The following is a 23,757-nucleotide window of genomic DNA, read 5'->3' as shown; positions in this document are numbered from 1 at the left end:
AAGCCCAGCACCACATCCCCAAGGCAGAAAGAAGCCTGAAGTTTTCTTGTTCTGAGTGGCTGTGTACTTTTCCTCCTCTGTCTGGTTTGGCTACCCTGAGCACCTCTTGCATTTCACCCACATGGCCACTGGGTGGCATTGTTGGACGAGCCTGGAATTTCAGGTGACAAGCTGGCAAGCCAAAGACTCTGGGCTGGGAGCATGGAGGAGTAGGAGAATATATCCCCACTCCCTTTCCCTCCTTCTGGCCATTCTTCGTGCCCCTAGCCCCTTGTTCATTCATAGATTGTCTTTCCTTCACTTTCCCAGGTGCATCTTGGCTCTGCAACACCTGGAAAGTTGCCAGGATGGCTCGATCCCCTCCACGCTCTATCGTCCCTTTCTTTCCCCTTCTTCAAAAGAAAGGCTGAGTCACCCAGAATCCCAGATCTGAGTTCCCTGGACTGCTGCCTCTCCAAACTAGAGCTCATTCCATTCAACAAACACAGATTTGCTAGCCAATAATTTCCTGTCCAATCTTTCACCCATCTAAAGAGTCAGACACAACTGAGCGACTGAACAAAATATACTTTCTCAGCATTCTTGGGAAGGCCCTTCTTCAGTGATGTAGAGCAGGCAGTCAGGCCCCTACCCTGTTCCTAGAGGTCTCCTTTGGGTCGCTTGGTCAGTTAAATGTCCCACAGAGTCCACCATTTCCCCCCATGTCTAACCAAACACTCTCACTGTGGTTGAAACCCATTTTCTCTCAATAGGTTCTCAGAATTGAAGACTCCCTGAGTCTCCCTTGTAGTGACCCGTCTTGGACTCAGAGAACATTATTAAAATGCGCTGAGCATCAGGTTTGCACTGTTTTGAATTATTTTAGGATTCATTTCAAAGTGATTTGGCAGTTACCAAATTCGTTCCTCCCTTTTTCAACAGGCAGTGAGCTGTGACGGGGGAACTGCTGACTTGGGGGTCAATGAGGCCTGGGCCTGAATCCCAGCTCTGCCACTTACTAGAGCTGCGTGACCTTGAGCAGGTTACACAACCTCTCTGAGCTTCTATGTCCTCTAGTATAATCGGTTCACTTTGAATATTAGCGGAGGGACTTTCCTGGAGGTACAGTGGATAAGACTCCTTCCAATGCAGGAGGTGTGGGTTTCCTCCCTGGTTGGGGAGCTAAGATACCACGTGCCTCATGGCCAAAACACCCAAAACACAAAACAGGTGCGATAGCATAACAAATTCAATACAGACCTTAAAAATGGTCCACATCAAAAAAAAATCTTAAAAAAAAATACTAGTGGAACATAAATGAGACATGTCCATTTGTCTATAAGAAGCTCCCATTCCTTAGCTGGTGCAAAGTCATGGAACTAGTCATAAAACAAGAAGAGGTTTTATATATATATACACATACATACATATATATATGTATATGTATATGTATATAATGTAATCCCGCTTTCCCATTTTACAAAGGAAGAAGCTGAGGCCCAAAGAGGGGAAATGACTTACTCAAGGTCACATGCCCCAAGATCACCCAGGTGGAGGTGGAGCTGGGCTGAAATGCCAAGCCAACTGTCTTTCCATGATATCAAGTTGCTTCTGCTTTGTCTGCTCCATGCCCCTTCTCTATGGACCAAAGGCCGTAATGAGAAGAGAAGGGTGTAGGGGTTATAGTAACAATCAGGCCATGGGCTATACACACTAAGGAGACAGTGTGTGCTAGGCTTCATTTATTGGGCAAAAGAGGCAACCCTGCCCACCTCTGGGCTGGTTGGGCCACACTTGGGTCAAAGCACTCTCCTCTGGGGACCTCATGTGAGGCATATTAAAAGTTGGGTAATTTTCAGAGAAGGGCGTGGTGATACAAAGTCCCAAGCCATGGCATTTTAGGAAGAGTTGAGGGCCTAGAGGCGATGACCCCAAAGAACAGAGGTCGTAGGGCTCCTGGCCACTCTCTTCAGCTTTGTGAAGTGCAGTGCAACTGTGTGCCAGGGAGGGGGTGCAGAGCTGTACTTTATGGCCACGAATGGAATAAAGACCCATGGGTGAAGGCTTCAGGAAGGAAAATTCCAAAAGATAAAAAGCTAGCTCTGTCCAAAACTGGAATGACCCATGGTGAAAGGCAGTAAGCACCCTTCCTTGAGGGTGTATGTGCAGAAACGGGAGAAGCAGAAGTGAAAGAGTCCTTAGGAATCCTTGAAAATCTCACGGTACAGGGTGACAAGTGGACGAGATCAAGCCCATGTTGCACATCCCGCAGCATGCCTGGATACGCAAGCTATGAAACAGCACAGCAGAATAGCCAAGAGCATGAATTCTGGAGCCTGAATTTAAACCCTGGCTCTTGCCTAGACTAGCTGTGTGACCTTGAGCAAGTTGCCTAACCCCTCTGTGATACAGAGATGGAGCCACGTCTCTCTGGGCCATCATCCACACTCCTCTGCTATCCTCTGATGCAGGGGCTTCCTGGGGGCACCCTTACCACTGGAGGTGGCTAGTGTATGGCCAACCCTCCTGCTTTACCACTCTAGGCCAAAGGCAAGAGTCAGGAACAGCCCTTTCTGGTCCTGCAGTGACTCAGGGTTCTTCAGAAGCAAGGCCTTTCCAGAGTTGCCAAGTCCGGAGGCTGAAAGGCAAGGAGAGATGGTTAAGCTATCAGGCAATCACTAGTTCACAAACACTGTTGGCCCAGCTGCTCTGTCTGTGCCTGGCTGGACCAGACACAGGGATGCAGGCAGAATACACAAGTCCCTGCCCTCAGGATGCTCCCCACCCAGGGGAAGAAAGTGTGGGGACAGTGACAGACCCCTGAACGCAATGCAAGGACCTGTCTCCCGGGCAGCATTCAGGCACTGCCTTCGAGGGTGGGGTCCAGAGAGGCGGTCCAGGAAGGCGGTCCAGGAATGCTTCAGGAAGGATGTGACTCAAGTTGAATGTTTAGAACAGGAGTCACTGGGGTGATGAGGGAGGCAGGTGGATTCTGTGCAAGGAGGCTAGAACCATCTGGAAGCTCATTGTTCTTGAGCCCTCCCTGCAGATGAGGCACTGAGATAAACACCCTGTTCACATCCTCTTGTTTGATCCTTGGAGTGAGCACTAGGTCTTATTACTCCCATTTTACAGATTGGAACTCAGAGAGGAAAAATACCCTACCTGAGGTCACATGAGGGGCAAACAGCAGAGCCAGGACTCAACCCCAGGCCTATCTGACTTCAGGTCTTTAGCTAATCTGTATGTTTTAAGCCAGTTCCAGCCTTCAAGATAGTTTAGTTTGATGCCAGTATAAGTATGTTGTAAGTATGTTATCACTCAGTCATGTCCAACTCTTGGTGACCCCATGGACTGTAGTTCACCAGGCTCCTCTGTCCATGGGATTCTCCAGGCAAGAATACTGGAGTGGATTGCCATTCCCTTCTCCAGGGGATCTTCCTGACCCAGGGATCAATCCTCCGTCTTCTGCATTGCAGGCAGATTCTTTACCGTTTGAGCTACAGGGAAGTCCTTGATGCCAGTTTAGACTTCGGGAATGGGTGATGCAGGGAGAGCAGAGGAACATCAGATCAGGAAGGGCTTTGCCTGCCTTTTAGGACATGCAGTTTGCATCACAGCAATCGGGGCTTCCTAGCTGGTGCAGTGGTGAAGAATCCACCGGCCAATACAGGAGATGCAAGAGACGCAGGTTCAATCCCTGGACCAGGGAGATACCTTAAAGGAGGAAATGGCAACCCACTCCAGTATTCCTTCCTGGAAAATCCCGTGGACAGAGGAGCCTGACAGGCTACGGTTCACGTGGTCGCAAAAGAGCCGGACGTGACTGAGCTACTGAGCACACAGTAGGGAGCCAAGGAGGAGCTAAGAGGTAAGTGACATGAGTGGATATGCACTTTAGGAGGATCACTTTGACAACTGCGGGGAGAAGAGACCAGGGAGCTAGTCTGAAGGTAGACGACCAGGAAAGGACACAGTGGGCCAGATCATGCCTACAGGTAGCTTAAACCAGGGTGCAGGAGGGGGAGAGGGAGCTGGAAAGAAGAGAACAGATGCCAAGACCAGGTGACTTACTGGCTGTGGACGATGTCGGGATGGGGAAAGCAAAGAGAGCTTTTAAGCACTCCCAGGTTTCTGGTTTGGGCAACAGGGTAAAATGTGGCATCTTTCCCAACACAGGGCACATGAGGGAGAAGCAGGGCTGTGAAGTGGGGCTGATGAGCTACAATTCTGGAGACAGGCCTGGGCCAAAGACAGAGCTCCCAGGGACCAGTCTTGGGCAGGGCCAAGGAGAGAGGTCATCCTTGCTACAGACCTTGACCTGACCCGGGCCAGCTGGCTCATGGGATTGAGCTGGTTTCCTCTTGAGCCACCGGGACTCCATACAGATGGCAGCCATCTGTGAAGCCTGCTGGAGAACTCAAATTGTCCCTCTTACAGCCGAGAGGTCAGGGCATTCAGAGTTGCCTCTCCTGACATCCAGGCCAGGCCAGGCAGCCTGAGTGAGCCACCCCAGCCTCAGAAAAGCCCTGAGTCGAGGAGCCCATGAGACTGTGGTTGAGGGGGGCATTGCCAGCACACCCAGAAACTGTTCTCCATGGGCAGCTGAAGTTATAGGTGGTCCAGGGAATGTGGCCTGGAACACAGAAGGTGTCAGCTGTCAGAGCTCACCTAAACCCCTGCCACGCCTGTTCCTAACAGAGAAGAAGACCGTGGTGGCCAAGCTATGACAGCGGTCTGCTGATGGCTAATGCTCAGTGTTGGCCAGGGCACAGGCGCTGTTCCTAGCGCTCGGCATTCCAGTCACTCCATAGGAATGTGAGGCGAGGAACCCAGTCACAGCCAAATCATGCCAGCTGTGGGATTAGGCCCCCGATCAGCCAACACTAGCAGCTGTGCTTCAGCCACTATGCTGTTCTGCCTTTGGGTGTTAACAAAAGGGCCCTGATTGTGAGACGAGCAGCGCAGCACCCGACACGGAGGAGCAGCTCCAAAAGGTGAGGAAAGGCCCACCCTCTGAAACCAAAGCCCAGGGCTCCACACAGGAGTTCCTTGCTGGCAGCAGGAATTAATCTCAGAAGGCTTCCTGCAGAAGGCAGCCCTTGACCACCTTAGGAAACTGCCTGTAGGAGGCAGCTCTTAGGTAAGTAGGGGGCTGGAACGATGCTCCTTGCACTTCCCAGGGAAGTCCTCAGACGTCAGGCATGACATCAGGTACACTGGCAGAGCACAGCCACAACAGCAGTGATGACTATCACAAGAACAGTGTACTGTTCCACACGGATCGGGGTTTTTTGGCTTTTCCAAGTGTGTCCATGAGCCTCATAAATGAGATTGTAATACACACTGACCTGAATGCTAGTTTCCTTCCTCCCTCCCTCTTTCTCTTTGTGCATGCTCAGTCATGTCTAACTCTTGTGACCCCATGGATTATATAACCTGCCCGTCTCCTCTGTCCATGGGATTTCCCTGGCAAGGATACTGGAGTGGGTTGCCATTTCCTCCTCCAGGGGATCTTCCTGACCCAGGGATCAAACCCACATCTCTTGCATCTCCTGTATTGTCAGGCGGGTTCTTTACCATTAGTGCTACCTGGGAAGCCTCCTTTTTCACTTTAAATCCTATGAAACAAATGAGGTGGTGAGGGTAATTCTATCCTTCCTATTTAACAAGCATACTGTGGCAAGAAAGGTCAAGTGAGCAACCTTGGATCACAGAGCTCTACATGCTAAGACTACAGCCCTGGTCAGATGCTCTGCATTGTATATGCCTTTGCCGGGGTGAGGGATGCTAAGCCCTGGATTTTGCAGATGAGAGAAGAATCAGTAGAGCTGCTCTAGCAAGGGCACAAGGAGGAGCCTTCAAGTCCTGAATCTTGTACCACTACCTAACTCCCTTGGTGTGAACAGTTAAACACCATCAGCACCAATCCCCCTCTAAAAAGACCTCCTGTCGGGTTGGACATCCTCCGCAGGATGTGTGGGTATGCCCTGCGGCTCTGCAAGTTCTGCTGGATTGAATCCACATTCCTAAGACCAGGAAGTCAGCCCAGAGGCCTGGCTCCTCACTAACAGTGGAAGCAGCCAGCAGAAAGGAATGGTGATTTGCGAAGTCAGACAGTCCAGTTCCATCCTAGCCTCACCACTTACCAACTAAATTACCTTGGACAGCAACTGGCCTGCTCTGAGCTTCAAGATCTGCATTTGTAAAATAGAGATAATGGCATCTTTCCCACTGGGTGGTGGCAAGGATTAAATCAAATGGTCTATGGACAGGTGTCAGCCCAGTGCCTGGGCTTACTTTCCATGCTTCCCTGCCCTGCTTCTGGTGGGCTGGCGAGGGCTGTGCTGCCATGTTGGGTGGGTGGGTAGGGGGCTAACCTTCACAACAGCCTATGAAGTATTCCCATTTTGCAGCAAGCATCAGCAGAGGTGGCAGTCATGCAAGAAGGGAGAGATGGTCCTCCAGGAGTGATTTCCCTCCCCCCTTACCCCTACATTCATAAATTGTGGTGGAAAGACCTAAGACCCTCGCTTCTGTCTCTGTGGTGCCTGGGTGGGTGTGGGGGTCAGTGTGGGCATGGACGCACTGTCATTAACTCCTTTCAATGGCTGTAGTGTTGGAGGGCAGGAACCAACGGACTCCTTTCTTGTGATGGCCATTCAGCAGTCTTTCCCTCTGCTGAAAGCAGGGCCTGGCCTCCAAGAAGGAAACCGGACTGAAGGAGAAAAGAGTGGTCTTTGGGGTTTAACTCACCCCGGGAAAGGCATCAAAGGGCACTCTAGCTGCTCTTTTGTGACAAAAATAGAAAACTGACCTCAAGCTAAAAAGATTAAACACCTAGGTTAAGCTAGCTAGCTTAATTCATTTAATCCTTACCACCCTATGAAGTCTTTTGCTATTTTACTGACAAACGAGGAAGCTGAGGCTCAGAGGGTTGACATAACTTGCTCAAGCTCATACAACTAGCAAGCAAGTGTCAGGGGTAAGAATTCTATTATCTTTCTTTTTTCTTTCTTTCCTTCTTTAGTTAATTTCTTTTTGGTTGTTGTTCACACTTAGATCAGGCTTTAATGAGGAGAGGTGGGGTGACACTGGGCTTCCCAGGTGGTACAGTGATAAAGACTCTGCCTGCAATGCAGCAGAGTCAGGTTCAGTCCCTGGGTGGAGATGATCCCCTGGAGAAGGAAACAGCTATCTACTGCCTGGAGAATCCCATGGACTGAGGAGCCTGGCAGGCTCCAGTCCGTGGGGTCACAAAGAATTGGACAGGACTGAGCAACTAAACGACAACAAGGATGACATGCCCCTGAGTTCAATCAGATGGAAGGAGGGTCAGAGGAATATCCCAAAAAGGAGAACGGAATTTAAGGGCTGCTCATTCTACTTGAGCAGTGAGTGTAGTGGCTACAGGTAGGTGTTAAGACCTGATTCAAGTCCCAGAGCCACCACTCATTGGCCTTGGGCAGGTTGCTTCGTCTCTCTGCCTGTTTCCTTTCCCCTGAGATTGTGTGTATGTTAGTCACTCAGTCGTATCTGACCCTTTGTGACCCCATGGACTGTAGCTCACCAGGCTCCTCTGTCCATGGAATTCTCCAGGCAAGAATACTTGCGTGCATTGCCATTCCCTTCTCCAGGGGATCGTCCCGACTCTGGGATCAAACCCAGATCTCCTGCATTGCAGGCAGATTCTTTATTGTCTGAGCCACCAGGGAAGCCCAAGAGATGGTTCTGATGTAGAAATCACCTCCTAGAGCTGTGGGGATTACATGTCCCACTGGTCTAGAGATGCCTGGCACAGTGTCTGGCACATGTTAAGCATAAGTCATCAAAGAACATGATTATTAATTCTCCCTTGAGAGTTTTTCTCTGTCCATGGCTTCCATTTCAACAAAGGAGGGCAAAGAAAATATATAGACTTGATCAAATGGATAAGACTGTTGTGCATTAATTGACATAAAGATCCAATGTGGCAAGAAGGAGGAACAGAGTCCTGTGGGACTGGTCGGGAGAAGCTTCCGGAAAGACTGTGGAGCAAGGTTCTGGAGGACAATTTGGTGAAGGAGGCAGGAATGACTGAGACCTCAGGGAAAGAGAGGGGTAGGGCAAACTGGGAAGCAGAGAGAACCTGGTGATTGAGCACTTCTTAGAGAAAGAGCCAAAAGCTTAGCAGCAAGCTGGGAGTTAAGACAGGGGTTTCCTAGGGAAGCAAAGTGGAGAGACTCATTCATGGCATGTCTGCCTGGGGCCTAAAGTCTACATAAACAACTGAACCATCACAACAGTTTGTGAAGACTCTTCATTTTCCAGATGAGGAAACTGAGGTCCAAAGATGTGAATGAACTTGCAGGATGTAAGTCCCAGCCTGGCTGGCTCTGAAACACCCAGGCCACACAGGCTAGGACACTGCCAGGGCAGCTTCTATGGGGCCCTAAACCAAACCAGTCCTACCTGATAGTCATCTGTTGTCCCCAGAGCTCACTGAGGTCACTGCCCACCCAGACTACCCCAGCAGCTCTGGGTAGGCCCCAATCTTAAACCCATCTGCCAGTGCAGGAGACTAAGAAACACAGGTTCGATCCCTGGGTTGAGGAGCCTGGTGGGCTATACAGTCCATGGGGTCGCAGAGTCGGATACAACTGAGCAGGCATGCATGCACCTTAATGAACACTGGAATCCCACGATCCTGGCCCCTGTGGGCTCTCAGAGCTTCTATCTGAAACTACAGGCCTAAAGAGGAGGATTCACTGAGCAAGGAGGGATCAGCAGCAGCCTCCCTGGGACTAGAGGCCCTCTGCACACAGGATTCCATGTCTGGTTCAGATCTGGGCTCAAGGAACAGCTGTTTGGAACCATAATTCGGACAGCAGACAAGAACTGGCAGGGGCTTGGAGCTGTCATGGGCCTTCCAAGAACATCCCTGACCCTCTCAGGCCCATCATCTGAGCAGAGGGCATCCTGGGCTTCCCACACACTCTTACAAAAGCAAAGGGCATCCTCCACCACCCACCCCGGGGTACCATAAGCTGCATCCCCAATTGCAGAGCCCCGTCGGCCAGCTGGCTTCCTCAGGTCTGTGAGGAGCCCATTTTATAAAGAACCTGGCTCTTGCCTGGCGTGCTGCAGTCCATGGGGTCACAAAGAGTCGGACTGAGTGACTGAACTGAACTGGCGCTTGCTTAGGGCAGCTGCACCGCCCCCTCAAGCCCCCAACCCCAGCCTTTCCTGCCCCTGCTTCTCCGGGGGAGGGAGTCCAGAGGGCCGGCGCTGCAGTTCTGCCGGGTTCCTGCGGCTCCTCCCCGTGGGGGCGAACACAACACCGAGTTTGTGCCACACTGCGGCCCACACCTGCTGTATTCCCCTCTGCGAAGCCAGAGCTTTGGCTGGGTAAGCGGGAGGTGGAGAGGCAGAGGAGCTGCAGGAGGGGGCAAGCCGGCGCGAGAGGGCAAGGAGAGGGTCTGCAGGTTCTGTCTGGCAGCATCATATAATAATAGCAACACGTCTCCCACGCGGCTGGATCCCTTCTCGGGCCTGGGATAGCTGTATTGATTGTTTCCTCCTTGGCTTACTTATGGTTGGCAGGAGTCTCTCATGACCGCTCCTCAACTCTGGTCCCCGGTTCCCCGGCGCGCCGCAGCACCCAGCTCAGCCCTCCGCGAGGTTCTGGTTAGTAAGCTGAGCTCTGCCGAAGGATGGGGTGCTTTCCTCGCGGGGAGGGGGCCCAGGTCCGGGGGCCTCACTGGGCGGACAGCGGGTGGCGGCACCTCGCCGCCTCGGGCCCCCGCCGGCCCCTTTAATTCGAGTCCGCCGGCGGCCAGGTGCGGCGCTGCGTGGCGCGGTGCGGCGCGGTGCGGCTGCGGGCGGCGGCCGGGTGCTCCGTACTCGCCGCCCGCGGGACTGCAGAGCCGGCGCCGGCTGGCCGCCCGCACGCCGCCTCCTGCGGTCATCCAGAAACATGCAGGCTCCGGGTGCCCATCGGGAAGGGTAAATGGGTGTCGGGGCGCTCGGCTGCGCGTGCGACCGCCCCCCTGTCCGGGCTGCGGGGCACCGGGCGGCACAGCCTGCAGCGCGGCGGGCTCGGGCTCAGTCCGGGGCGGGCGAACCTGGGCCGGACCGAGCCGGGGCGGGCGATGGGGGGCTGGCGACCAGCGGAAGGAGAGAACAGGCAAAGGGCTCGGGGACCCTCCGGGCAGTGCCGGGCGCGCGGGGCGGAGGGCGCAGAGAGGAGCTGGCGGGTGATGGGAAGCGCAGCTGACATAACCATGTCTGGTAAATAGCGCTGGTTGGTAGGACACGAATCACTTGGGACTGCCCGGCGGCATTCCCCTCTCCGGCTCAGAACGAAAACGGCTTTGCGGCAGAGAAGGGCTTTTCCGCTTCCCTGGGGCCGTGGGCTGCCAGGGAGCCCCCGCTCTTAGAGGAAAGCCAAGATCTGGGGCAGCATCTACTCCCCACCCCCAGAGTTTAGGTTCCAGTGTTTTCTGGAGGGAGATGGAGCCTCGGCGGTCCCTCGGACGCTACGGGCAAAAGAGCTAGGCAGCGCTCGGGCCCCACCGCTAGAGCCCCCCTCCGGACCGGGCAGGAGGGGGTTAAGGTGGAGCTGGCTGCAGCAGCCAGCTGGTGGGTCAGGTCCACCCGCGCGGAGCGCGCGGGGCTGAATCCCAGCCGGAGACCGGAGCGATGGGGAGAGGGCTCGGACCCCTCCCCGCCCTGGGGCCGGCGGGATTGGGCGGGCAGGGGGCCAGCCCGGAAGCTGGCTTCCTTCAGGCTCCCCCTCTAGCTGCTGCCAAGCTGCCTCGCAGCCAGGCTGGCTGAGACTTGGTTCTGCACTCACTGCCCAAGAGACGTGAGGGGTTTTCTGTTGGGGAGAAATCGGTGGTCGGGCGCTGCCCGGTTCGAATGCCACCCTGCCGGAGGGAGGCCTGCAGTGTAGGGGTCCCTGAGGGAGAGGAAGTCCTGGGACCAAGGAAACCAGCTTTTGGAGATCGACCTTTCTGTGTGAGAAGTCTCCCTAGATGAGCTCTGGAGGAGTGTGTATTGGGGGCAGCCAGGCTGGGGAGGAGCGGTTCTTCCTCCAGGACTCTGCAGAGGTCAGAGCTGGGAGTGGGGCTGCAGTGTAGGAAGCTCTTCCCTTGGGAGATGCTGTGTCCTGACCTCGGGATGGGAGGGCTTTGCCCAGAGTCCCTCCTGATGGCTGCAGAGGACCAATGGGGAATCTGACTGAGCCAGGGGAGGCCCCTGGAGGAGACAGGCCCAGCCAAGTCTAAAGGCTTGTTCCCTGGGAGAAAATGCTTCCAGTGGATGGAAGCCTGCCCAGAAGAGGCTAGGAGGTTGAGGGATACTTCTCAGGTATGACACCAGAATAGAAAATGGGCATGGAAGAGAAGCTGCCAGAGCTCTCCTGAATCTTGGCACCAGCTGCCCAAAAACTCTGATTCCACCTTGCTGCTGTTTTTTCCAGGCAACGTCACACCTCCTGAGGGCAGCCGGGAGAACTCTGGCTTTTGCTGAGCATTACATCTTACTTCCTTCCTTTCAAAGGCTCCAGATCCCAGCTTACCCGTCCCCGAGTCCTGTGTGCCCCTAACCAGGCATCCCACAACCCCTCCAGCCCAGCTCTGCCCTAGAGCTCACCTCCAGGCCCTGGAGCCTGCCCTCCTGCCCAGAATGACTCACCATTATTTCTATCTCAAGTGAGAAGACGTGATGGGGTATCGGGCTGCCCGTTTGTATATCTAGGATTCCTGAAGCATCGGATCAGCTCTGCAAGGAAGAGAGCTGCAGATTCCTGCCTTGCCAGGTAAATCAATCTATTGTTTAATAACAGCCATGTGTAGAGTCACTGGGGTGGGAGCAATGAGGGAGACCCAGGCCCAAGATTTGTCACTGCAAATACCTCTCAGGGTGCAGGGATCTGCAAGGCATCAGTTTAGTGCCTGGGAGAGGGCTCCTTTCCAACCTCTTGTATGGGGCTGTGCTCCATGAAGCCTGCACAGTGCAGGGGGACCTATGTCAGCCCCCTGCCCCCAGCTCAGGGCATTCCAGAGCTTTCTTGAGAGACCACCACCTGCTTCCCTCTGATCCCCAGCCCAGGTAAACATAAATCTTACTTTTTTGTGGTATCAGTGGTGGTGATGTTTTTGAGCTTCTTGGCTGAGAGAAGTGGGGGGGAAAGCACCCCAGGTCGGGCTGCCAGTGCTGAGTGGTCTTATGTTCTTAACCACCTCTATCTTCCAGCCAAGCGAGGCTCTCTCTCCAGCTCTCAGGGAGCCCTGCGGGCTCTCCCGCTGGAACCCAGGCTGATGCCGCTGTGTTTCCTGGGGCCGTAAGCACCATCCCAAGCTCCCAGCCACCAGGCAGCTAGAAGGCGCAGCAAGAGGCGCCCCTCCCGGTTCCAATTATGACAGTGGCCACCGGAGACCCAGCGGATGAGGCTGCTGCCCTCCCTGGGCACCCGCAGGATACCTATGACCCAGAAGCAGACCACGAATGCTGTGAGAGGGTGGTGATCAACATCTCGGGGCTGCGGTTTGAAACCCAGCTAAAGACCTTAGCCCAGTTTCCAGAGACCCTCTTAGGGGACCCAAAGAAACGGATGAGATACTTTGACCCCCTCCGGAACGAGTACTTTTTCGATCGGAACCGCCCGAGCTTTGATGCCATTTTGTACTACTACCAGTCTGGGGGCCGGTTAAGGCGCCCCGTGAATGTGCCCTTAGACATATTCTCTGAAGAAATTCGGTTTTATGAGCTGGGAGAAGAAGCAATGGAGATGTTTCGGGAAGATGAAGGCTACATCAAAGAGGAAGAGCGTCCTCTGCCTGAAAATGAATTTCAGAGACAGGTGTGGCTTCTCTTTGAATACCCAGAGAGCTCAGGGCCTGCCAGGATTATAGCTATTGTGTCTGTCATGGTGATCTTGATCTCAATCGTCAGTTTCTGCCTGGAGACGCTGCCCATATTCCGGGATGAGAATGAAGACATGCATGGCAGTGGAGTGACCTTCCACACCTACTCCAATAGCACCATCGGGTACCAGCAGTCCACTTCCTTCACCGACCCTTTCTTCATCGTAGAGACCCTCTGCATCATCTGGTTCTCCTTTGAGTTCTTGGTGAGGTTCTTTGCCTGTCCCAGTAAAGCCGGCTTCTTCACCAACATCATGAACATCATTGACATTGTGGCCATCATCCCCTACTTCATCACCCTGGGAACAGAGCTGGCTGAGAAGCCAGAGGATGCTCAGCAGGGTCAGCAGGCCATGTCACTGGCCATCCTTCGAGTCATCCGGTTGGTAAGAGTCTTTAGGATTTTCAAGTTGTCCAGACACTCCAAAGGTCTCCAGATTCTAGGTCAGACCCTCAAAGCCAGCATGAGAGAGTTGGGCCTCCTAATATTCTTCCTCTTCATCGGGGTCATCCTTTTCTCTAGTGCTGTCTATTTCGCAGAGGCCGATGAGAGGGAATCCCAGTTCCCGAGCATCCCGGATGCCTTCTGGTGGGCAGTCGTCTCCATGACAACTGTAGGCTATGGAGACATGGTTCCGACTACCATTGGGGGAAAGATCGTGGGTTCCCTGTGTGCAATTGCAGGTGTTTTAACCATTGCCTTACCGGTCCCTGTCATAGTGTCCAATTTCAACTACTTCTACCACCGGGAGACAGAGGGAGAGGAGCAGGCCCAGTACTTGCAAGTGACGAGCTGTCCAAAGATCCCATCCTCCCCAGACCTAAAGAAAAGTAGAAGTGCCTCTACCATTAGTAAGTCTGATTACATGGAGATCCAGGAGGGGGTAAACAACAGTAACGAGGACTTTAGAGAGGAAAACTTGAAAACAGCCAACTGCACTCTGGCTAATACAAACTATGTGAATATTACCAAAATGTTAACTGATGTCTGACTGAACCCGATTAACCTACTCACAGCTCAATGGAACTAATGCAGATATTGCATAGTAGCCTGCATTGTAGTCAGTGTGTTCTACAGTGTGTATCTGGTTCTGCATGGAGAGCAATAGTCGTGCAAGTGACTTTCGATCTTTTGATTTTTGATTTAGAACACAGAATACCTATCCATGGCTTTCATGCAAATCTTCATCACCGGCTTAGGGGTTTCCAAAGATGGGAGTCACCTATGGAAGCCAGGATTTCAGAAGGACACATTGAGGCCACCTCATAGCAGATACAGACCCCATCACATCAGTGTCACCTTTTCTTCCTAAAGAAATGCACACAGCATCTCAGAGATGCGGCTCCCACCACTACCACCCTCACCCTCCCACCCTACCACCCCACTTGAGCCTACCTCCCCCTTCTCAGAGAAAAACCATGGTGGCTTAGCCTTAAAGTTCTGGTAATTATTCAAAAGGTCATTCCCATTTTTGCATTGAAAAGAACACACAGTGCTGTGTGTTGGAATTACTTTCTGTGTCACAGGCTGGGGTTTGTGAATTGCAGTTGCCAAGTAGATGCTCCGGAGGCTTGTGTTTCATAACGGAAAATGCAGCATTTGGTTTTTCTCTCTGCAGTGTCGAAGTGAGGGAACCCCGGGGGAGGGACAGTTAGGATGACCGAATGTGAGTTGTCAAGTTTCACATTTGCTCCCTTCGCCCTACAGGGAGAAGCTAACAAACCAAGGGACCTCTCAGCTTCAGATTTCACCATTTTTGCAGGCTTCAGGGTCACAAAAACATGTCTGATTTCTTCGTTACATTGGAGTTTGCAGGCATCTGCTTTCTAGTGCTGTGGCCCAGCTACACTGGCACTGCAATGAAATCTACCAGTGATGCGATAGAGCTGCATGGGTGTTTGTTGCATGAATCTCAATATTTAAAACACAGGAGATAACCTATTTTCTTAGTAGCCTACACAGTATTCATATTTAGAGTATTAATAGCCTAGGAATGGCATTGAACTAGGGTTTTCTTTTTTTTTTCCTTTCCCATCAGAAGACAAAAAGCCCTCAATCAAGAGAAAAAAAAAAAAAATAGACTGTTTGGAGTGAGGAACCAAAACTTCTGGCCCTCTAGCCCACCCCCATCCCTGTTCTTCCAAGTGGGGGCACAGACCTCCGCAAAGCCAGGAGAGTGAGCAGGGAAAGCAGTGTCTAACACCTCACGTGACTGCACCTTAGGAATGAACCTAGTCATGGGCAAGACTGTACAGCTGACTGGGGCACGCTGTCCTGAGCACAGGCGGATCTGTGGATCCAGTGTATATACCTATGTATCAAGTGTCTCTTCCATGAGTTCCTCTCCCTAGCTAGCTATAGAGAAAATTGCATTTGAACCTTGTATAAGCTTATGCAATATTTTTGACACAGGGCAATATATGCATGTGTTTGACTATGTGCACTAGAGTGTATATACACGCATATATATATATATATATATATACATATATATACACACATACGTGTGTATATGTATATATGCACACACACACACACACATATATATATAGTCATTCTCTGGAGTTCAGGTTCAGGAGCAAACCCACTGCTTGGTGGGTTGGTTGTCTCAGAGACCTAATGGGTTCATCTGTCCCATTGGTCACCCCACTGGGCCTGGGTTTGCTGCCATTGCCTCCGACACTCCAGTCTTCATGGATTCTTAGATGTTCGAATTGTCCTTCTGCCCTTCATGTGCTGCAGCTTCAGTTTCCCACAGCTGAAGCTTGTCTTACCGAGTGCACAAGGGCCCCAGGGCCCTCACAGCTCCAGCTGACCTGGGCCAGACCCACCCCAGGCAGCCCCTCTACAGCCCATCACCTTCATCATCTCCATTCTCATTGTCCCTGCCCTGTCTGGTTTTCATTTGAGACGTAGAATGTATTTAACTAATAGAGAACATACACACGAGAACTATAAACACCATGTCAAAGACATAACCCACGACTTAGATGCAAAATACGCAAAATGATATGGTCATCTGGCTCCGCATCAGTCCCTTCCGCGAACCTTTCACTAAAGAGCCAGAATGGATCGCCTTCTTTGAAACCAAGGACATGGAGGAGGAGGGATCCTGGGGCCCCAGTTCCACAGGTCTAGGCTAAAAGGGAACCTCCTCTATGTGGAAATTTCTGAAGTTCAGGACCAAGAGATGGAGTCCCTAGTTGAACCACAGGCATCATTTTGATCACCAGGCTCAAGCTGTCTCCCCCGTTAAACTGGCAACCAGGGCTGCATATGCCACCTAAGGCTGGCTAAAGAATCATTCTCCACCCCTAGAGCAGGCTGAGAGTGAAGGTCACACCGCATCAAGGCAGAGTTCTGGCTGACCCTGGAACAGGTGCAGATGGGGAAGCTTTTGCCTCACAAACTAGGCTTCTTTGCCTTTCAACATCATTGTTTAAATTTCCCAAACGCAGTGAGCTGTGAGGTCAGGCTGCCAGTTGTCTCTCCAGCCCTGGCCTCACGGTTGGCTCTTTAGCATCTACAGTTACCTTGGGGGGTGGGGCACCAGCCCAGGGTGCTCGCTAGTTCCTGGTCACCCACATCCTCAGGGGTCTACAGGGCATCCCAGGCCCGGCACAAAGCCTCCGTGCTTCTCTTCCTCTCCTTCATGGGAGACGGTGCTGTATTTCCAAGGCGTGGGCTGGAGGGATGCAGACTTTGAAAAGATAAACGGTAAAATAGCCTGTACCTAATGCCTAGGTCGGGTGGTAGATATTTTATCCCAGTGCCCTTGACCTGGGACTATAAAATGTTTACCCACACCGGCACACAGACATACATACCCACCACAAAAGAGATCTACATTGTTGCCATACACGAATAGAAAAGACTCACCACCCATGCAAAATACACAGAGACCAAATTAATGAAAAGGGTACTCAAAAGATATACGCTTATATCTGTATCCAAAATACGCACACTCCGCCCAGACATGGAACGTACATATGGAACACACACAAAAGACCTGCAAACACCATGCGAAAGACACAACTGCAGCTCGGATGCAAACCACACAAAATGACATGGCCACACAGAGTGTACACAGATACCTGCACACACCTCAGATGCAAAATACACAAAAACAACGTGGGCACATGGGTATACATGTGGGATACACGTATACCAAGATAATTTACTATTGTTTGCACATGAAATACACACAAACTCAGTTTATACACCCAATACATCTATTCATATTAGGCACACAAAATACAGCATACATACCCAAGAAATTACACACAAACACACACTTCAAACATACTGAGATCCATTCCTCTGCCCCTATATCTATAAGTAGGCATAAATAAAAGACCAGATTTAATCACCTTTCCCTAGCCTGCATCTTTCCCCCTCAGTATCCTTCAAGAAATCTCTTCCACTAGTCTCTTTCCCTCTTATTCACAGATTTCAGAAAAATAACCTCGAGGCTTAAAGCAAAAAGATGGGCCACCATGGTCAAGCAGATCTCTGGTTAAGACTGGGAATCTCCTTGGGTTTCTACCTATTCACCTTCCTCCCACCAGAAACCCGGGTGCCAAGTGTGGAAGGACCTGGGACAACTGACAGCCCATTAAAAGGTGTATAACCTTTTGGCAATGCCCTTTCTTTCAAAGAAAATCCACACAGACAGTGCAATAGCCCAGGCAGCCCCACTCCCAACCCCTGGGATCTCTGGATTCATCCCCATCCTTCTGAAAGCAGTGTTGGCTCAAAAATCTGCAGGGTCCTGGGCCCAGAATGAGAGTGAAGATGCCCGCAACATTCTTCCAGCCCTCAGATCTTACTGCTCCTCCATCCCCAATGGCTTTGTCGGGGGCTGGGTCAGAGAGTCAAGACCCTATATAGACTTTATCTCTTAAAATGAGTCACCTTTACTTGCTTGTGGCATCTCACTTGCTCTTGGGTGTAAGCCCAGTGGGGTCAACTCCTGAGTTCCCCCATGAGTGTGCCACCCCAGGCAGCCTTTTCCACTTGCCCCAGCTCCACCTGGACACCTGTCTTCCATCTGATGGCTGTACCTTGAGGAAACACACACCAATTCAGTTTATGTAAAACATGGTTAAGGATAAACCTAATGTTACACAAGCAAACAAGTCTTTTTTAGAAGTCCTGTTTCATATCCTATATCCTAAGGCCAGATTTAAGTGCTTTGTAAGATTATGTGCTGTTTTGGGGTTACCCACAGAGCTGGCTCTTCCCACTAGTAGAACTAGCTGAGAGCTAGGTGTGTTTTGGCAAAGACCTCACCTCAGATGGAAGTTGGGGAGTCAAAGTCAGGCATCAGATTGAAATCAGATCCTCATGGCCTCTACTCCCGCTGCGATCCAGGCTGTGTCCCACCTGCCCTCCTAAACACGGTCACAGCTCCCTGTCTCCAGGAAGGAAGCAGCAGAGGATGGGCAAGTGGATCCATATTTGCACACTTAGTGCAATGTGCTGGGCCTTTCAAGTGTTTTCAGGTCAAAATACCCATTTTCCCTTTAGCTTCAGCAGGTGCCTCCTTGGCTCAAACTTTCAAGAAAGGTGGAGTTCTCAGGACTCTAAAGAAAAAGAGATCCTGGTTGGGTGGAGAGGGTGTCAGAAAGAAAGGGTTACTGAGGTAGTCAGATTTCAGAGTCAACTTTTTAGAAGCTGAAATTTAGTTAAGGTCATAATGAAGCTCTGTGCTTCCTGAAGCTTCTGTGGTGTTTGACATACCCTTCCTCTCTGCTTCCTCTGCCCCTCTCAGCTGGGCCTCCGAGGATGGAGTAGGCATGAAACCAGGAGGTTAGGCTTGAAAGGGGGCCTCAAAGGAGCATGCCCCTAGACCTCATTGACCTGATATGGAAAGGGCTTCCAGGACAGATTTTTTGGCCTGAGCCTCAAGCCTGGGTGCTCATGTGGCCGCCCCATGTGGGGAAGGCTGCGAGACTAGCTTGTCCTCTCTGCTCTCCCTGGATCTCTCACTCCATTGTACTGAGGTCTTTGGCCACCAACTTCCCACTCGTGGTCAGCCATAACACATCAGTAGCATCTTTATAGAGGGCAGGCTGGGGCTTCACTGCTGCCCACGGCAGTGGCAAAGAGAGGCAGAGACTGACTTTCCCCAAAGGAAACCATAGGATGGTTTGCAAATTGTATATGAGAGTGGCACCAGACCCCCATGGCAGACAGGAGGAGCACACTGCTTTGAATTGTTTCCCCAGGAGTGGGGATGGTGAGCCCTGCTCCAGCTCTGGTTCTCCCGGAGCCCGTTGCCATAACAGCCTCCATCCTGGTGATGGCTGTCTGGTCTGAGAGGACTGGTCCACATAGGCTATACTGTCCAGGGTGCTCCTTGGTTACACACTGGAGGCTCCCCCCGCCTTGGCAGATTTGAGCCCACAAACTCAACCTCATTAACATCATTCACCACCTGAGCCAACCAGCAGAGTGCTGGATGCTGGGAGGTGTCCAAATGGCTAGTGTGACCTTCATCTAGATCTGCAGACTTGGCCCTTGTTGAAACCAGCCCTGTTCTCTCATCAGAGCAGCAAGCAGAGAGGGGTGGAGGTGAGGGATCCCCGACAAGCTGGAATAAGTCTCTTTATCAAATGAACCTAGTTGTCTTTTCCCTTCTTTCTACTTCCCTTCCCACCAACGTTCAACTCCATCTCTCATAGTTTATTTTTTTAAGAGGAAAAGTGCAATAAACTAAATAGTGACTGTTTTCTTTAGCAATAGCTATTTCAAAATCTTGTTCTCAGGTCTGAAAAGTGATAGTACCTGGATTCTCAGATAACGCCCTTGGCTTCTGGGCATCAGTTCACTGTCTCTGTAGCTCCCTCCTCCTCCCACATGGTCACGTGACCCCTGCACTCTGAGGCCCTGGGTCTCAGAGCCCTCCTCTGGAATGTAAACACACACAGGTCTGCTATCTGCACAGGGAAGGTCCAGGAGATTTTCTTTGTCACTCTGACTCCTCCCCGTGTGCACCTCTCTCTGTCTCTGTGTGCGTCTCCGTCCCTCTCGCCTTCCACCTGCCCCCTTCTGCCTGCTCTCACATGGCATTCTCACAACCTCTGGGCACTGAAACCTTGAGTTTGAGTGACCTCACACCAGCCCGTCTCACGGACTTTCAGTCAGACTGGCAGGGTGTAATGGAAGCCTGCAGGAAAGCATTTACCAACAGATAAGAATAAAGCATCCTGAGCCATCACAGAAGAGCATTTCCATGCACTAAAGGCCATTATTGGTCCATTTGTTCCCCTCCCTCCCCTCCCTTGGGAGATGGATGCTAGAGGAATGTGGCCTGGAGGTGTGCACCTGAGATGGGTCGCCTGGACTGATTTGGGGAATTGCCCTCTGGCTGCCCTTCAAAATAAGCTGACTTGTTTAACCAAAGGTCTGCCATGAGAGCTGTGGAGGAAAGCAAGTGTTGTGGATAGAGGTCTACAGGGACAGTGTTTGTGGGTGGTTAGGGCCTGACAGTAGCGAAACAAAGACCCCACCACCCGCTATAGTGTACTGTTGCACAAATATTTGCACATGTTAACTGGGGACTTTAGAAGAGCTTCCTTTCCTGGATAAAACAAAAAAATCTGTGCAGCTGAACTTTCAGCCTAGACGATCAGGGAAGGCTGGCAACTCCAGGGTCCCACTGCAGTCCTTTTCAATCTACCTTGCTCTATGCCCGCGTATACAGCAAAACCTCAGTTAACTGACGGGGAAATCCTCAGGGAAGGAAGCCGTCTGATGGCTTTACAATTATGGGTTTTTTGGGTGGGAAGGGGAAAATGTGTTTTGGTTCACCCTTTGTTATGGGGGGAAAAAGTCTTTCCTAAGTTGGTTAGTATAAACTTTCCTGCCTTAGTAAGCAGAATGTTTGAAGTTGATAGGAGACCTTGCATTGCTCAGGGTCAGTATTCTCAACCTCAGTGCTCATTGTACAGAAGTGTAGGTGGAGAAGACCAAAGAAATAGGCTAGATGTCTGCTGGCTACAAGACATCTCTGGAAGTTGGACATTTGGACTCATTAGATAATACCCTTGCTATCATTTGCCTCTTTCTACTGGAAGCAGAGTAAGAAAACATAATTCTTGTTAGTCAAGGTTTTGGTTAATTGGTCCTGAGTTATCAGAGGTTTTCCATATATACATATATCTGTGTATATATATGTATAGTATATGTATATATGTATACCATTGTTTCAAAAAATTATACAGTTATACAGTGACCAATCCCCTTAGCTTCACTAATGTGGAATACATTTGGCAACCCAAGAAATACTGCATTTATTTGAATTTTTAAAATGACCTCCCTTTGCATTCTTACCATTACTTCAGTTCAACTTTTTTTCTCCTGCACAGGGACTTCTCTAGAAGGTAGTTCTTTCATTTTGCATTCTTACCATTACTTCAGTTCAACTTTTTTTCTCCTGCACAGGGACTTCTCTAGAAGGTAGTTCTTTCATAACAGAAGATCAGGCTCCAGCATCTTTCCCTTCCCAGATGGCTGCCTGACTCAGGGATAAAAGGGAAGTCTGACCTAAGAGCCAAGTGCTTTATCCTTTGTTCTGCCTGTCCGACAGGAAAAGTTATTACAAACTTTGTAGTTCTGGGTGAGGGGGAAGCTTAAAGACCTGGCAAAGGACGGATCTCTTTTGCTTTCTGTTCGTCATCGGTGGTAACCTAGGCTTGAATTTCATGAGATCTGAAAATAATAGCTAAAGAACGCCTCTGTCCCATGGAAGGTGAGATGTGTAGCAACCCATGAAACTAACGAATCCATCGTCTTGTTGAGCCTGACCAAATCTAGGTTGTGGGCGTAGGCAGTAGAGCGCCCATAATTCAGCTGCCTCTTTGGAGAAACACCAGGGTCTGAGCTGAACCATGCTCTCATTCCCATCTCCCTGGCAGGGTGTTAGATCCACGGGAGACAGCTCCAGCCTCGCCTCCTGCAATTGACTGTGTGTGCTCTACCTAGACACGGTGGGAGGGGTTCCTATTATCTGATACAGTTGAGATGGAACAGGGGTGCTCGCCCTCTCTCAACACTCCCAGCATTAGTGTATGTACTAGCAGTCAGCTAGCAGATCTCATAAACCAGACTTAGCATGGCCAGCTGGTAAACCGGAGCAACCGAGGCAGCTTCTCTGGATGGCTCCTTCTTACACTGCCTGAACCTCAGCAAGGAAATGGACATAACTTTCTGTGTTCCTCTGCACTCCTAAAATAGTCAGATATGTTCCAGATAAGTGTGCAGCTGAGAACTGCCTGCATCATTCCACGGACAGATGCATCAGGCAGGTGTAATTACGTAACAGGGTGGACAGCTGCTACAACATCTAGGTAATTGAGGGCAGCGTAAATTCAGCTGTGAGCTAGGACCTTTGACAGCTACTCAGAGAGGACTCGGTCCTGGGGTCTCTTCTCCATTCTTCTGAGAGGACTGAAAGCCTTGCCTCTCCTGGAAGATGATTCCCCAGACACTGACTTTGTTGGTATGAGCACATAAACACTCTGGGCTGCTAGAGAAAGCAAGACAAGGAGCTGGGAGGGAAAGGATTTTCAGGGGTTCACTTTGCTATTCATTTCCACGTCAGTGCCGACATGCCTGCCTTTTGAGCTTGTGAAGTGCAGGGTGGGGACTGTGATTGCCAGGTAGGGCTGGAAAGGAGCAAGCAGCCGCAGGCTAAGAAGTGGGAGAGAAAAGCAGGGAGAGCAGCCTGGCTGGCTTTGGCGAGGGTGAGTGTCAACTCTGAAGGGTCTGAACATGCTCCGTGCTTGCCCCAGTTCTGCCTTCACGTGGGATCTGGTGACCCAGTTTCCCTTTGTTGTCGTGCTTGGATGATTCCTTCATTTGAAGGGCCCCAGGAAGCTGGAGAGTCCCATGATCCAGCTCCAGCCTGCTGAGCAAACAATGCCCTGGCCAAATTGGCCTTTGACTGGGTTTCTGCATCCTTGCACCCCTTGCTCCACTAAGGGTAATCTTGGAACAATCTGGATTAATCATGCCAGCAACCAAGGAGGATTCTCTAGTTTTCATCAGGGACACAGCTGTAAAGCTCATGAGTGCACGATGCTATTTCCTTTTCTAGACCTGTGTGTGTATGTGCTTCTATAGGCTGTTCTGGAGATTTTATATATTGCATACATATGTATATAAAATGTGGAAATGGCCACTCACTTAGGCTCACACAGCACAGATTCCAATTAGGGTTTGCACTGGCTTCCTTGCTGCTCAGGCATGGCTCCACAGCTGCCTCTGTGTCCCAGCTCTAATAATTTCTGAAAACTCAAAGAGGAGAAGCAGATAAATAAGCCTCCCTGGGATCAATAGGAGAAGGAACTCCAGGGCTGATGGTAAAGCTCCGTAAGCATGATGCCAAAAGGGAATGGGGTCTCCATGGTGATAAGAGACCGTGGACCAATGGGAGCTGAAGGCGGAGCAGGACTTGTGGGGAAGACTCATGGGAGTTGGGAGTCATTTAACTATTTGTTTGCTTCGTGAAAATTTAGACACCAGCTATAATCGCATTGAACAGGATGTATAGGTATTATCATTCTTGCTGACATATTCTGGAAGCTTTCAGCCCCACCAACACTGCCCTGCCCAGCACTTCTGCAGCTGAGAGTTTCTGTGTCAGTAGGGTCTGATATTTGTACATAGGTTATACATAAATGTGTACATACATGCCTCAATTGCCTGTCCACCTGATCATAAGTGTACATAGACTTCATGGAGCTCCACAGTCTTTTGTAAATATCAACACAAGTAAATAAGTATATAAATATATATTACTGAGGATTTATTTTAACATAATTCTGTGTGAAATGAAAGAAAGAAATAAAATTTTTGACAGAC

The 23,757-nt window shown here is 50.8% G+C and overlaps 1 protein-coding gene and 1 long non-coding RNA gene across 4 annotated transcripts in view; one reads left to right on the top strand and one right to left on the bottom strand.

The window, feature by feature from the left end:
- The window catches only part of LOC121819953 (uncharacterized), a 19,001-nt gene extending 9,227 nt beyond the window's left edge, over positions 1-9,774 (bottom strand). Inside the window, exons 1-2 of the long non-coding RNA XR_006060328.2 lie at positions 9,549-9,774; positions 2,474-2,617 (exon numbers count right to left, since the gene is read on the bottom strand). This is a non-coding gene — a long non-coding RNA (uncharacterized LOC121819953). The remainder of the gene's footprint in view (positions 1-2,473; positions 2,618-9,548) is intronic.
- Positions 9,293-23,757, top strand: KCNA2 (potassium voltage-gated channel subfamily A member 2). 3 transcript variants are annotated; one of them, XM_060401433.1, is made up of 3 exons: positions 9,293-9,366; positions 11,674-11,779; positions 12,217-23,757. In XM_060401433.1, exon 3 carries the CDS (start codon positions 12,380-12,382, stop codon positions 13,877-13,879), a length of 1,500 nt encoding a protein of 499 aa, XP_060257416.1. In that variant the 5' UTR covers positions 9,293-9,366; positions 11,674-11,779; positions 12,217-12,379; the 3' UTR covers positions 13,880-23,757. The 3 variants fall into 3 exon arrangements, with proteins under 3 accessions (XP_060257416.1, XP_060257415.1, XP_004002358.1); XM_060401432.1 differs by having other exon boundaries at positions 9,293-9,645; XM_004002309.5 differs by lacking the exon at positions 9,293-9,366 and adding an exon at positions 9,860-9,963.

Source organism: Ovis aries, chromosome 1 (genome assembly GCF_016772045.2).
Source record: "Ovis aries strain OAR_USU_Benz2616 breed Rambouillet chromosome 1, ARS-UI_Ramb_v3.0, whole genome shotgun sequence".
Classification (NCBI taxonomy): domain Eukaryota; kingdom Metazoa; phylum Chordata; class Mammalia; order Artiodactyla; family Bovidae; genus Ovis; species Ovis aries.
This window is presented reverse-complemented; position numbering and strand designations above follow the sequence as displayed.